The 14,693-nt window shown below is 36.0% G+C and overlaps 1 protein-coding gene across 9 annotated transcripts in view; it reads left to right on the top strand.

Annotated features, from left to right (window-relative positions):
* The window catches only part of Gria4 (glutamate ionotropic receptor AMPA type subunit 4), a 368,523-nt gene that overhangs the window by 124,312 nt on the left and 229,518 nt on the right, over positions 1 to 14,693 (top strand). For all 9 annotated transcript variants that reach the window (XM_057767902.1, XM_057767904.1, XM_057767901.1 and 6 more), the window contains exon 4: positions 11,240 to 11,479. In XM_057767902.1, the coding sequence (XP_057623885.1) occupies positions 11,240 to 11,479 (240 nt within the window). The remainder of the gene's footprint in view (positions 1 to 11,239; positions 11,480 to 14,693) is intronic.

Below are 14,693 nucleotides of genomic sequence, written 5' to 3'. Positions count from 1 at the left end.
TGAAACTCAGCATATTAAACTAAATATGTCCACAACAGAACCATTGTTTTCTTTCTGAAACTGTACTTGTCTCATAATAACCAAGCAAAATATTTTCAATCTACCTACCGCCCAAGGTTGTGTAACTGCTTTTCATTCATTCACTCAAAATCAGTAACAAAAAGCATGGTGTGACCTTTCTTCTTGTTTCCCTCCTTATTCATTCAGCCTACACAATAATCCACTGAGCTCTAACTAATTTCTACATATCTCCCAGGAATAATATTCACAGTCTATGCCGATCATATTTTCTCCAGTTTGCTATTATCTTATGTCTTTTTTTTTTTTTTTTTTGTCTGATAGACTGTCCTACTTATTATCTTCTCTGTCCTCAGTCTGACTCATTGATTCCAATTCCAAATTCAGGTATCAACCATATCCTATGACAAACACTTCTCTTCTATGCTTCCTAACATCCCTTGTCTATCTTTTCAGTTATCTTCATGTCTTGGAGTATGATTTCACATCTCTGTCTTGTCCCCTAGGCTGTGAGTCACTATACTGACATGATTTTATTAAAAAATAGAGACACAATTATAGACATAAACAAGCATAAATAGTGTCAATAATAATCACAGTAAATAAATATACACAATGGCCCTTTGAAATATACAAATATATTTATAAAATAAATTGCAATTTTGTGCTCTAGTGTTAATTCTATTTATTTTACATTTTAAATATATTCTTGCTAGTACCCACAATTATTGATATTCTTGTGATATTTTAGATACATCTATTTTTTATATTTGTCCCATAACACCACATTTGTTTTATTTCTTCTCTACATCCTATACATAGCTAAAATTAGGTATTACACATTAATAAGTTTAAGCCTCTGTCTACTAATCCAAATCCTTTTTGATGGCAACAAGAGATATAAAGATTTTTCAATGCTTCAGGTAGAATTTCTCAGGTGATAACAAGTATCAAATTTTCAAATCTATCAAAGTGAAGCAAGATAATCAGCTCTTGGGTTTCTATCCACATTGTTAAGACCACCAGATAAGAGGTGAATAAGTTTTTGTTTCATCAGAATGGCAACAGACAAAAGCACTTCATAGAGACTGACTGTTGTAAACTTATGGAAAGCAATTTGCACCAATAAGAGAAAGATAACATAGAACCACTCAGAAAAATGAAATTTTAGTTGTTTGAGGCTTCAAAGAAATGTCAAAGTTTTATTCCATTCAATAAAAAACAAAACCAGTTGTATTTTTTATTACTCTTCATCTGAAACATTCCAGATTTTAATCTGAGCCTTGCAGACTTCATTTGACTTTGGAAGCTGTTTTGGTTGCATTTCCTTTTTAGAGAAATTTATTCGTGTGAGATTGGCAATTCTAGTAGTCGAATGTTATTTTAGTAAAATGTAAAAATATTCCTGTTCTCTTTGACCAGTATTAATTTCTTGAGAACCTATTGCTTGTCACTTGAATCCTGTAGCTGTCATACATCTCTGCTATAAGCAACGTTTGATTTTTGAATTGTGTAAACCATCTCTATATTTTCAGAATGTGATTTTCCATTTTTTCATTTTAAAAATAGTTTGGTCATATTTCTAGAAGCATGCTTCTAATTCATGTACCTGCACATGTAACCTTTATGAGCAGAACTTTGCATGCATAATCTGTGTTTACTTGTAACTCTTATATCTGTGTTTACTTGTAACACTTATATCTGTAGATTCAAGTTACTGAAGTAAATACCAATAAAAAAACTAAAAAAAAAAAAAAAGCACAAGGTATACACCATGTTTACAGCAAAGACTCCATACCAGGGAGGGGGACAGCACACTTACATCACAAAACGTCCATGCCCACACAGTGCTAGTAATTAAAAGTCATTGTAAGAATTGCTATTTCGGGTATAGAGACTTCTAGTATGTGGTAAATGCCAGTAATATGAAGTGATCTGTCATAACCATAGCAACAAAGAGGTCCCAGGAGTTCAACCTTCTAGATTCTGTTGGACTGTTGCCTAGATCAATCTCATGAGCAGAGTAACTCACTCTTGTGTTATTCGGTTTGTAAATATTCTGTAGCCTCTGTGTCTACTTTCCTCAAATAGCTAACTCTCTCTTCCTTATATTTTTTTATTTAATACATTCTATTCATGGTAGCTAAGATTAATATACCTCCTCTGATATTAATAGGCAGGATTTTTATTAATAGTACATCATTGCTGAAAATAAACTTAACTATAAGCATTTATGATATATGTTTATTATGTGTAACATTTGATCATAATAGTATTCATAGAACCTATATGTAGTAAAGTAATTTTATTTCAATATAAAAGTAATGAAATAACAAGTCCCTAGGAGAATACTGAAGTATGACATATAAAATTACAGTCTTCTTGATAGTATTTTGGTTTATTCATTTACTTCCTATTTCAAAAATGTATCACTTTGAATGTAAAACTATCAAGAAATGTATGAGGATGTATAGATGGACAAAGTCAAAAATTATATGCCATAGCTAAATAAATCATACCTTTTTGGAAGCTCACAAAGTATAACAACATAAAAAGAGAGATTCTATTTCAAGAGTATCAGGGGAAGCTGGATGACACACTGAATGTGTATGTCATTAGAATGAACTATACATAAGAAACTTATTTAGAGCTTTTCATTTGGGCTGGAGAGATGGCTCAGAGGTTAAGAGCATTAACGGTTTTTCCAAAGGTCCTGAGTTCAATTCCCAGCAACCATATGGTGGCTCACAACCATCTGTAATGGGTCTGATGCCCTCTTCTGGCCTGCAGGCATACACACAGACAGAATATTGTACACGTAATAAATAAATAAATAAATATAAAAAAAGCTTTAAAAAAAGTTTTCTTTCAGAACCCCGACCAAACAAAATTTAGTAAAGTTATTATATTAGACCACAGTGTTTTAGAACCATAGGTTGCAATGACTTAACTTTAAAAAATTCCTGTTTCTGTAACATAAACAGATTTACTGAGAACAATTAAAAAGATTAATTTTCAAGAGAATTTAATTTTATTTTTAATTCTGTGTGTATGGAGAGGATTACTCATGTCAGTATTGTGTTCAGTGATGCTAGGGGAAACCATTATATCTCCTGGCGCTTGAGTATCAGTGTGGGGCTGGAGTCCAATCTCAAGGTCCACTGCAAGTGCAGTGCCTGTATGTTCCTAAACTCTGAGCTATATCTCCAGCCTTCACATGTTTGATTTTTAAAATGGTATTTGTTAGGAGTCTGGGGTTATGGCTCATTCAGTTAAGTACTTGTTCTGCAGCCATGAGATCTGAATTTGGATCCCTGACAGTCATTTAAAAAGGAGATATGGCTGGATCCCTGGAGTAAATTGACCAGCCAGTAGTTCCAATCATTGGGAGATTCTGTCTCAAAAGACAAGGTGGAGAGTGATTGGGGCAAATACTTAATGTTGCCTTGTGGCCTTAACATTTTTGCTCATACACTTGCATGCACACTGGTATGCACATGTACACTTGAGCACAAACAAAACAAATAAGAAACCGCCTGGAGAGACAGCTCATCAGTTAAAAGCAATTTTGCTCTATAGTAGGACCCAGATTCTATTCCCAACACCTCCATGGTGACTCACAACCATCGTTTACTCTACTGTCAAGGGTTCTGCCACCCTCTTCCGACCTTAGTGGCACCAGACACACATTTGGTGCACATACATGCAGGTAAAATATTCATACACATAAAATAAATAAATCTAAAAAAAAGAACGAATTAGAGAAATATTTTATTGGAATGAAAATCTTCATAAAATTAAGTTATCCTAGGAAGAGAGATCTAGTAACCAAGAATAAACAGGAACAGGCACTATAGCTTCTTCAGGGAGGCGTAAGTGATATGTACTTCTTGAGACACTATATCAAGAACTGACATAAATTTAAAAATGGTATCACTGTACCAGTAAGAATTAGAAAAAGTTGTAATGCCAGTGACAGAATAGCAACAAACCTTTATCCTTGGCTCAGAAATGATTTAGAAGCTCTTTATCTGCTTTGAGTGCTACATGGGACAAACAAGAAATAGTTTACACTGAGAATTTTTGTATATTATTCAGCTTTCATATGAGTTTTCTGCTCCATGTTATACTGTATGTTTTTCTTAAATCCCAGGAACAAAGATTCATAGACACATATGGATACACTATCACCACACACATACCACATAAATCACAAAGAGTAATTGAAAGGAATAAGGACAAAATTACTATGGAACATATTTTCTGCCAGAGGGGCTTCTTTAAATTATCACAGTTATGAGTGAGTACATCCCTTCTAGCCATGAATAGGGGACGTTGACCCTATTATGCGTGATCCTAGAGAAGCTAATTAAGAAGGTGAACCCAACGAAAAACATTTAGGTGATGAATGGAGACAGAGACAAAGACCCACATTGGAGCACCGGACTGAAATCCCAAGGTCCAAATGAAGAGCAGGAGACAGAGCACAAGCAAGGAACTCAGGACCGCGAGGAGTGCACCCACACACTAAGACAATGGGGATGTTCTATCAGGAACTCACCAAGGCCAGCTGGCCTGGGTCTGAAAAAGCATGGGATAAAACCGGACTTGCTGAAAATAATGGACAATGAGGACTACTGTGAACTCAAGAACAATGGCAATGGGTTTTTGATCCTACTGCACTTACTGGCTTTGAGGGAGCCTAGGCAGTTTGGATGCTCACCTTACTAGACCTGGATGGAGGTGGGTGGTCCTTGGACTTCCCACAGGGCAGGGAACCTGGATTACTCTTAGGGATGATGAGGGAGGGGGACTTGATGGGGGAGGGGGAGGGAAATGGGAGGTGGTGGCGGGGAGAAGGCAGAAATCTTTAATAAATAAATAAATAAATAAATAATAAATAAATAAATAAATAATCACAGGTAGAGCTCTACTAAAATTGGAGCAATGATTGAAACTATATCTAAGGTAGTGTCAAATTGCCAGGGACTACATGATAAAAATATATGGAAGACGTTTAAATGGTTTAAACTGACTAAACACGGGTGCAGCTGTCACATTGGAAAGCAAGAACATGAAGACCAGAGCTCAGTGCCTAAGGCTCAAATGCCCATCAAGCCCAGACCAGATCGTCAGCAGGGAAGAATCTTAAAGTTTAGCTCCAGCTTCATTTTTACATGATCTGCACCTAATGCATGCAGTGTCTTTGAGAGTAAGGTCTTACAATCTTTTTCTGGTGGGTAGGCAATGGCGAGAGTGACATATTATTTTCAGGGTCTCTGGGGTCTCTCTAGATAATATACAAAGACTTTTCTTGTCACTTATTATATAACAAAAGATCCCAATCTTAATGGATTATAGTAGTTTCAGTGATTTACTGTGTATGTCATTTTATATTTAATGCAAGATATAAGAGGTTATATTATAGATTATAAAAGTGATATATATATAATAGGTAACTATGACAATTAACTAGCACTTAATAATTTGTAGTATTATAGATTAATAATTTGTAACATTATTCCTAATGATATAGTAGTGGTTGGAACCTAGTTATGGCTGAGAAAGAATGAGTTTGATTGTTTTCTCTGTAGACTCTTCACAACAACCAGGCTTCCAGGTTTATTAGAGAAAGACTACAGTTCCAAATGTGGAGATGATAAAATAATTGTAAAAGGAATTGCTGTGACAAGGAATCTGGGATAATTCATTGTGTCACAAAAGTTATGAAAAGGACAGACATATAGATATCAGACAAAATAGTAGATTTGACACGGTACAATTGGAAGGTGGGCATGTGCACATAGAAAATTGCATTACTTTTCTCAGTGACAGGTGCAAAGGAAACTTTCCCATACTTAAAGTTTGCATTAAAAACTAAAGTCAGCATTATTCAGAAACTTGTGAAGCTGGTTCGTCTCTACTAAAAGAAACCCTTATCAGTGGCAAAAGGGAAAAATGACTACCTGTTGTGCCCATTAGTGTACCAAAATTCATGCTGACCTTCAAGCTTCCTCAGTTTCACAATCATGTATATCAGAATTTATGCTAGCGCCACAGCTTTTTAGTGCTCTTCTCACCTCCCCTCCTATACAAAGCTTCCCTAGCTCACAGGCTACTCATTTCTCTGTATAACCCTGTTGTTTCTGCTATGTTCCCCCTTGTTCTTCAGTTTTGTCCTGTCTTTTGCCCACACTCTATTTGTCTTCATCTTTTGCTCCCCACCACCGCCCCCTCCCCCCACCTCTCTCTATGTCTCTGGTCTGCTCCTGCTTTTCTCATTGCCAAGTGTAGTATCTGACCATGTTCAGTCTTCTACATTCTCTCTCTCTGCTCTGGACTCTTTCAGATACCTCTGCCTGTTTTCTCCCTCATATCTACAATAAAAAACCTTCTTCTTAACCATTCCATAGAGTGATCATATAATCAGATTTTATAGTCAGTATTGTAGCAAAATATTTACAAGTACTTATGGGAGAAATATTCATTTCAGTTTATAGATAAAGGTATACAATACATTGTCATGGGCAAAGCATAAAGGCAGGAGCAGGAGATCATGGGTCACATTACACCTGCACTTTAGAAGCAATCTGAAAAGGAAGTGAGTCTGAACAATAAAACCTCCAAGTCTGCCCCAGTAACCCCCTTCGGCCATCAAGGCTCCACCTCCTCAAGGTACTACACTCTTCCCAAATGGCACCACCATCTGATGACCAAGTGTTCAAACATGTGAGTCTCTGGGGAGCATTTTGTATTCAAATTATAACATTTGACATGTAAAATCCCCAGAATTAAATGACTTCGTCTGTGTTTTGAGAAAAATAGTGGGTATAAGATGGAAAATGTGAAGGTATACCAATTTAAAGAAATGGGTGTCAAAACATGCCCAGTAACAAAGGAAGACCAGGAGTGTGGTGTTAGGAATCAATACAAGGAAAGAATTTGAAAGACACATCTAAACATGTCAAAACACAGAAGAGAATTTCACTAAACAGAAGGTAAAATGGGTTTTCAGCAATAAAGACTTAGGAGATGATGAAACATGAGATAGATGAATTGGAAACTATATGAAAAGTGCCCCCAAAAGACGCAGCTGTGAGCAGCTAGTGAGAACATAGGAGGAACAAAGTACAGAAGCTCTGTGCCTTAATAAAGTTGAGTTTCAAATACATTTAGGAAAATCTCTTAAAAGGGAAAATTAAATAATTTAATTAAAAGAGAATGGTAAGAACTATGAAGAAGAACAACTGCATTACATTTACTTGTTCCATTCCACTGTGGCATTCAAATTCAATACACAGCTTCTAACTTGCAACATGTTGAGCTAAGACCATGTCACAATACTTGGATCTGATACAACACTAAAATTCATCACAAATTATGTCATTATGTGATTTAGTTTATCATCTGCAATATGTATGGGAAATGAAATTTTGCAACTACCTGATGAGAAGACATGTTTAATTCACTCACACCATCAGGTATAAAGTTTAAGATTATCATCATGTGTTTATATTATGGAGTAATTTACATAATATATGATCCAAGTTATCTCATTAGTGAAGCAAAATATAGAATGCACACTTAAAATTATGATTGCATTATTTCACTGAAGACCTCATTCTAATCAGTGTTTATATCCCAAAATATCTGTTGATCTATTACCACCTCTATTCAGTGACTATGCAATAATTACTGTTCGTTATTTTATATTAAAAACTAAAATTCGGTTTTCTTTTTCTACATTAAGAACATATTCTTATTAAGCTTAGTTAACTGTATTAATTTATTCTGTATTTACATACTTTTATATATACTGTTTGAATACTTATTTGTATGCCAAGAAACAGCAGATGGTATGAGAGATAACCAAGCAAATTTTGATTTTGTGTTCCCAAAGATAAATTTATAATAAATATGGAAATGACTAGGCTATTAAATTTGAATCTGTTCAACCAAATGCTATATTGTTCAGGGTTTCACATGAAGAAAATAACATTGAATATTTGACTAACAGCCTAATCTTACAGATTGAAGACACAATAACCTTCACCTGGCAAGCCAGGACTGTCGATTAAAACAGGGGGATAATATTCAAAAGAATAACACTATAAACAGATTTTGCAAAGGAAAGTGGATGATAGAATTCATCCAGAAGGAAATGTTAATTAGTATGTATTTTGTATACTCTCAAAGTAAGAGTAATAGAAGCAGAATGGTAGATAACTATGATAAAAATCAGTTTATGTATCATGATGAAAAAAATAGAAACAGACAAAAAGGTTTAAAAGTAAGGCATTATTAAATTTGTTGACGCCTAGTAAAATAAACTGAAATAGGCTAAATAATATTGTTAGTACCAGAGCAATGGGAAGTTATGAGCTTGCATTGAAACACACAGACGGGGTGAGTGGTAGGAGGGCCTTCTCTGAAGTGCCTTAGTTTAAAACCTATTGAGTACTTAGCTTCCTACAACAAGAGCTAATATTTTGCATAAATGAGAACTGGAGTGTTCCTAGATTCTTTTTCTTTTGTAGGATAGAAGGGCAGCAGAGATCGTGTACCACATTCTAGCTCACCAATGGTTCTCATGCAGCATATGACCTTCTGTGGAACTTTTGGAGTTCCTGGAGAAATACTGTGAGGAAAATACTGCTCCTCCTTTTTCTGAACAGTTTTTACAGCCTGCAAGTAGGTTCAGTAGCAAAATGGAAGCTGCAGTTGATGACTCAAATTCTAAAGCTAATCACTAATGAGATAACTTGTATTATACATTATGTAGATTAGACCATAATATAAAGACTTTTTTCAGAAGAGTAAAATAAAAGTTATTTGAACCATGGACTGGGGATATAGTTCAGTGGTGAAATACGTGATTAACCTAGGTATAAAATCTCGGTTCAATGGTGAGAATCCAAAAGCAAATTTAAAAAGGTTTAAAAAGTGAATTGATTCAGTATTTTTAATTAAGTGAAGATTAAAAGTCAGCCTAAAACTTATAAGAAAACAAGAACATATGAAGGAAATGAATTAAGCTCGGACTGTCCCACCCACATAAATGCACCCAAAGTTTTGGAGGGATATCCACGAGGTTGGTATCTGATCCACAGTGTGATGCTACTGGGTCACTGGAGTCATGGAAATTGAATTGTTATGGAAACTGAATATTGGAAACCCAAGATGCCAATGTTTTCATTATGGCAGCTCTACATCTTGATAAAATTATAACCAGACATACTGTATAAACATGCCTTTGAGAATGGTTAATATGTTCCAAGCTAATTTTAGCTCCTGGGGAGCACAGACTTAGAGATGGGTGATCATCTTTGATAGATTTCTTCACAAACTGCTACCGTAACTATCCAAGTGGTATCTGCTGTGTAGAATCTAAACATCTTATGTCTTAGCTTTCGATTAACTGAGGTATTTTAATCTTTTTTTTTTTTTTGGTTTTTCGAGACAAGGTTTCTCTGTGGTTTTGGAGCCTGTCCTGGAACTAGCTCTTGTAGACCAGGCTGGTCTCGAACTCACAGAGATCCGCCTGCCTCTGCCTCCCGAGTGCTGGGATTAAAGGCGTGCGCCACCACCGCCCGGCTGGTATTTTAATCTTTAGAACTTTTACTGCACTATAAGAGAATTATTTAAACTTAACTATGCAAAGAAACTGCATCTAGAAAATGCTGCTTTTGCTTTTTGCATCTTCATAGGATGGTAGATTTATGTGATCTCATTGAATTTTTGCCATATTAAATTTCCATCATTTACACCATGAAAAAAATTATGTTTTCATTATTTCTGAAAATAAGACAACATAATAATAGTAATAATAACAATAATTTAGGCTAAGCAGTGAAATATTAGAATTTGAGCTTTTTTTTAACAAGGTTTGCAATGTTACCCTTATATTCCTATGTCAATTCCATCTTGAACTTTTCAACTAAAATATACTCTTTTGTCCTTTATTAAACCATACTGTTTACAAAAATATCCTGTGAGTGTCCTTTAAAAATGATCAACAGCATCTACTTTCTACTCATTTTTATATTATCCTGTTATAACATGCATTCCTTATCCCTGATTTTTAAGTAAAATAGTAAATACAAATAATAAAAACATCTCTAGATTTATTCCAAAATCTCAGAAATTATATGATTCAGATAAAGTTGTTTGTATATATTTCTAGAACTTTTAACATTTTGATAATCTTTTTTCACTTATGTAGGCTGGAAAGATAGCTCAGTTAAGAGCACTTGATGACCTTGTAGGGGACCCAGGTTTGCTTCTCAGTACCCACAATAGTTATCTCACAGCCCTCTGGAACTCTAGTTCTAGGAGACCTTAGTCAGATAAAAATCTACAGTGCAGTCCTGTTTTACTGGGGGTGGGGGGGATGAATGTCTCCCGATAATTGTAGTTCTGTCTTTTAAAGTGTAAATGAGAAAAAGTCACCTAAGTTTGTTTCATAAATCAGTCATGCCATGGTAAGCAAAACACATTTGAGAAAGAATATAAACAATCTCCCTCACTTTACAGCAGTGCAAACAGGATTTTCTCTTTCTCCCTATAGACCTGGCTCAGGATTTGGGGTGATTATTTTAGGGTTATATTTACATAGTTGCTTCTGGTTCACTCAGTTGCTTATCTCTCAAACCCAGTTTTCTATTTTCAAACATGATTCAAGCAGACTTCAGAGTTGTGACAAAAAATGAAATTAATACAGAGTAAAGTTATAAATAAAAAGGCAACAATTTGTTTATCAAACATAGTCAGAATAGATGTGGCAAGCACACAGCTTAGGAAGCAGGCAATTGTTTCATTGATTCCTACTTAAAAAAAAGTCAAAGTACATTATAGTTTTCAGGCAAGAACAAATACAGAAAAAATTTTTTATCTCTCATTCTTAAGAGCTTGGAGCATGGGATTTGAGGTGTTTTAGAGGACCATATATTGTTTATTTTAATCAATTTTCTCTTTAATTAGAATTGACTTTTTAAATGCAGAGTTTTAATTCAAAGCAGCTTCATGGAAGCCTTGACTGTCAGCACAAACTCAAGAACTCACAGTTGACTGCACAATGTGTGCACGCTTTTCTTGTGTTCCTTATCACAGTTGCTAACAGTTCAATGATTTTCTTTTAAGCCTTCAGAGGCTGTAGACTTCAAGTGGCCAGTTCTGGAGTCTAACAGTTGGTGATGGCCTTCTCTTTCTGTTTTTCCCCCAGTCTGTTCCCAGTATTCTAGAGGAGTGTTTGCCATTTTTGGACTCTATGACAAGAGGTCAGTGCACACCTTGACCTCATTCTGCAGTGCCCTACACATCTCCCTCATCACACCCAGCTTCCCCACTGAAGGGGAGAGTCAGTTCGTGCTGCAACTAAGACCTTCATTAAGAGGTGCACTCCTGAGCCTGCTGGATCACTATGAATGGAATTGTTTTGTCTTCCTGTATGATACAGACAGGGGTAAGTACTATCCTTCTATATTACAGGAGCTCTAACCTTCAGTCTGAGATGCCTTTGTATCATTTATGTGACTTAGCAAAAGCATTTTGATCCTTAATGTTTCTAAAACTAGAAAATAGTTTGGGTGTATTATCAATGATTTAATTTCAATTCCCATAAGATATTTCAAATTTAAAATGCTTCTAGCAAGGCAGGGTGACTTTTGCCTTTGATTACAGCACTTGACAGGCAAAGGCAGAGGCAGACAGATCTCCATGACTTCTAGCATAATCTACCTAGCAAGTTCCAGGCCAGATGAAAGTGCACAGTGAGACCCTGTCTCAAAGCAAAGCAAAGCAAGACAAAGCAAGTAACTCCTTATTTCCATGCAAACCAGTTCTGCAAGTTTGTTAAATCTGGGTCATAGAGAAAAACAAACCAAGGTGTTTTTCTTCCATCAGTGGCAGTTCTCCCAGAACACTCCTTGATTTTCTAGTTCTCCAAACTGTGTGCAAACATATCAACTGAGTAGCTCCATTGTTAATTCTCCGGCAGATACCAGCAGGGCATTCACTAGATCAGTCAGTTCCACAGCTGTGTATCTAAAGAATTCCTCAGATTTCAAAGTTGAAGGCTCAATTCCAGTGAGACAGCCTTCTGCCTCAGATGCCACCCACCCAACCCTAGGTTGTCTATCAGTGCATTTGACTAACCAGATTTGAGTATGTATTTATCATACTGCACATTGGGATTCTAGTGGCCGTCTCATTCTGCTTGATTAATTAGTAGGATCAAGTCACAAAACTCAGGATCACTTTGCTTATGTCTTATATGCTGTAATATTATATAATTGTTCCAAGAAGAGATATGTTTGGCAAAGTATAGAGGGGAAAATTTTTCCTCTTACTTGTTTTGGCATTACTTCTTTAGTCTGTTTCATTTCTGGCTAGCATTATATTTACAGAACTGTTTTCTGTTCATTGTATAACATATTTCCAGAAATATAACAAATTATATTATAGATAGTATTGTATATGTGTGTCCCATCTCAAAACAATTTGATGCTCGAGGTGATGTTGGACAGAGAAGAATTTGTTTGTGTAGGTGAAGGTTGCATCTTATTTTTCTATGCCTATTTGAGTGACTTTACTGCATTTGTGCTTTATTTTTAAAACATGTGTAAAACCCATCAAATGTCATTATAAAAATAATATAGGAAAGTGGCATAGCAGTTAATCCTAAGGAAATTAACATATTAATATCATCTCAAATAAAAATCTAAATGCTGATAGACACTCCTTCTTTGAATAATCTTCCAGATAGAATTAAGAATATAGGAAAGGGTGTCCTCAAGGTAGACAGGGAACTTGTGGTATGTACAGTATCTATTATAAGTGCCATCCTCTTCATCTTCTCAATCTTTAGTTGCTAATTACTACACTTGCTAACATTCTGATATCAGCTTCTTCTTTGTAACCCCTTTCAGATAGGAGTAGAATGGCACAGATAAAGGGTAGCCACTTCCTAGGTAGTGATCCTGGACCAACTGAGAAGGAATAGTTAATGTATGTGGTCTGTAAAAATGCCATTCTCTTCTTTGTCTTCTTTGTATCTGATTACTAGTTGCCATACTTGCTAACATTCTGATTTCTACCAGGACTGTGCTGCTTGATTCCCCAACCCCATTTTATAGATAAAGTTAAGAATGATGATAAAACTAAGATAATTAGTAAGTAAACACAAATGAATTAAGAATCTTTTAGAGTCTATGAAAGTATAATATGAGAAAAGATAAATATTTCATCTGTAATGCTTCACTGAAGTATGTCCTAGACTAGGAAAAGAAAATCTTCCCAACCCACAAACCAAACACAAAAAAATTTCTTGAAGTCTGAAATTTTCTTTGGTGAATCCACATGAAAACACTCAAGCAATATTTATATTATAATGAATGCATCAGAATTTAGAATACTTTTTTTAAATTTTTTTATTATTGATTTTATTGAGTTATATATTTTTCTCTGCTCCCCTCCTTTCCTTTCCCCTCCCCTCCCCTTCAACCCTCTCCCGTGGTCCCCATGCTCCCAATTTACTCAGAAGATCTTGCCTTTTTCTACTTCTTTTTTTTGAATGTTTGAATTGTAATACTATTTATTTATTTATTTTTACATTTTTTATTAATTTATTTATTTATTAAAGATTTCTATCTCTTCCCCGCCACCGCTTCCCATTATCCCTCCCCCTCCCGCAATCAACTCCCCCTCTCTCTTCAGCCCTAAGAGCAGTCAGGGTTCCCTGCCCTGTGGGGAGTCCAAGGACCTCCCACCTCCTTCCAGGTCTATTAAGGTGAACATCCAAACAGCCTAGGCTCACACAAAGCCAGTATGTGCAGTAGGATCAAAACCCAGTGCCATTGTTCTTGACTTCTCAGCAGTCCTCATTGTCCGCTATGTTCAGTGAGTCCGGTATTACCCCATGCTTTTTCAGACCCAGTCCAGCTGGTCTTGGTGAGTTCCCGAAAGAACATCCCCATTGTCTCAGTATGTGGGTGCACCCCTCATGGCCCTGAGTTCCTTGCTCGTGCTCTCTCTCCTTCTGCTCCTGGTTTGGACCTTGGGGTTATAGTCTGGTGCTCCAATGTGGGACTCTGTCTCTGTTTCCTTTCATAGCCTGATGAAGGTTAATATCCAGGAGGATGTCTATATGTTTTTCTTTGGGTTCACCTTCTTATTTAGCTTCTCTAGGATCAAGAATTATAGGCTCGCCGGGCGGTGGTGGCGCATGCCTTTAATCCCAGCACTCGGGAGGCAGAGGCAGGCGGATCTCTGTGAGTTCGAGACCAGCCTGGTCTACAAGAGCTAGTTCCAGGACAGGCTCCAAAACCACAGAGAAACCTTGTCTCGAAAAACCAAAAAAAAAAAAAAAAAAAAAAAAAACCGAATTATAGACTCAATGTCCTTTATTTATGGCTAGAAACCAAATATGAGTGAGTACATCCCATGTTCCTCTTTTTGGGTCTGGCTTACCTCACTCAGGATAGTGTTTTCTATTTCCATTCATTTGCATGCAAAATTCAAGAAGTCATTGTTTTTTACTGCTGAGTAGTACTCTAATATGTATATATTCCATACTTTCTTCATCCATTCTTCCATTGAAGGGCATCTCGGTTGTTTCCAGGTTCACACAGCAAGCCGACAGCTAACATTAAATTAAATGGTGAAAAACTCAAAGCCAT

The sequence above is a fragment of the Chionomys nivalis genome, chromosome 4 (assembly GCF_950005125.1).
Source record: "Chionomys nivalis chromosome 4, mChiNiv1.1, whole genome shotgun sequence".
NCBI classification, from domain to species: domain Eukaryota; kingdom Metazoa; phylum Chordata; class Mammalia; order Rodentia; family Cricetidae; genus Chionomys; species Chionomys nivalis.
Note: the sequence above shows the minus strand (reverse complement) of the source record. Positions and strands in the feature narration are given on the sequence as shown.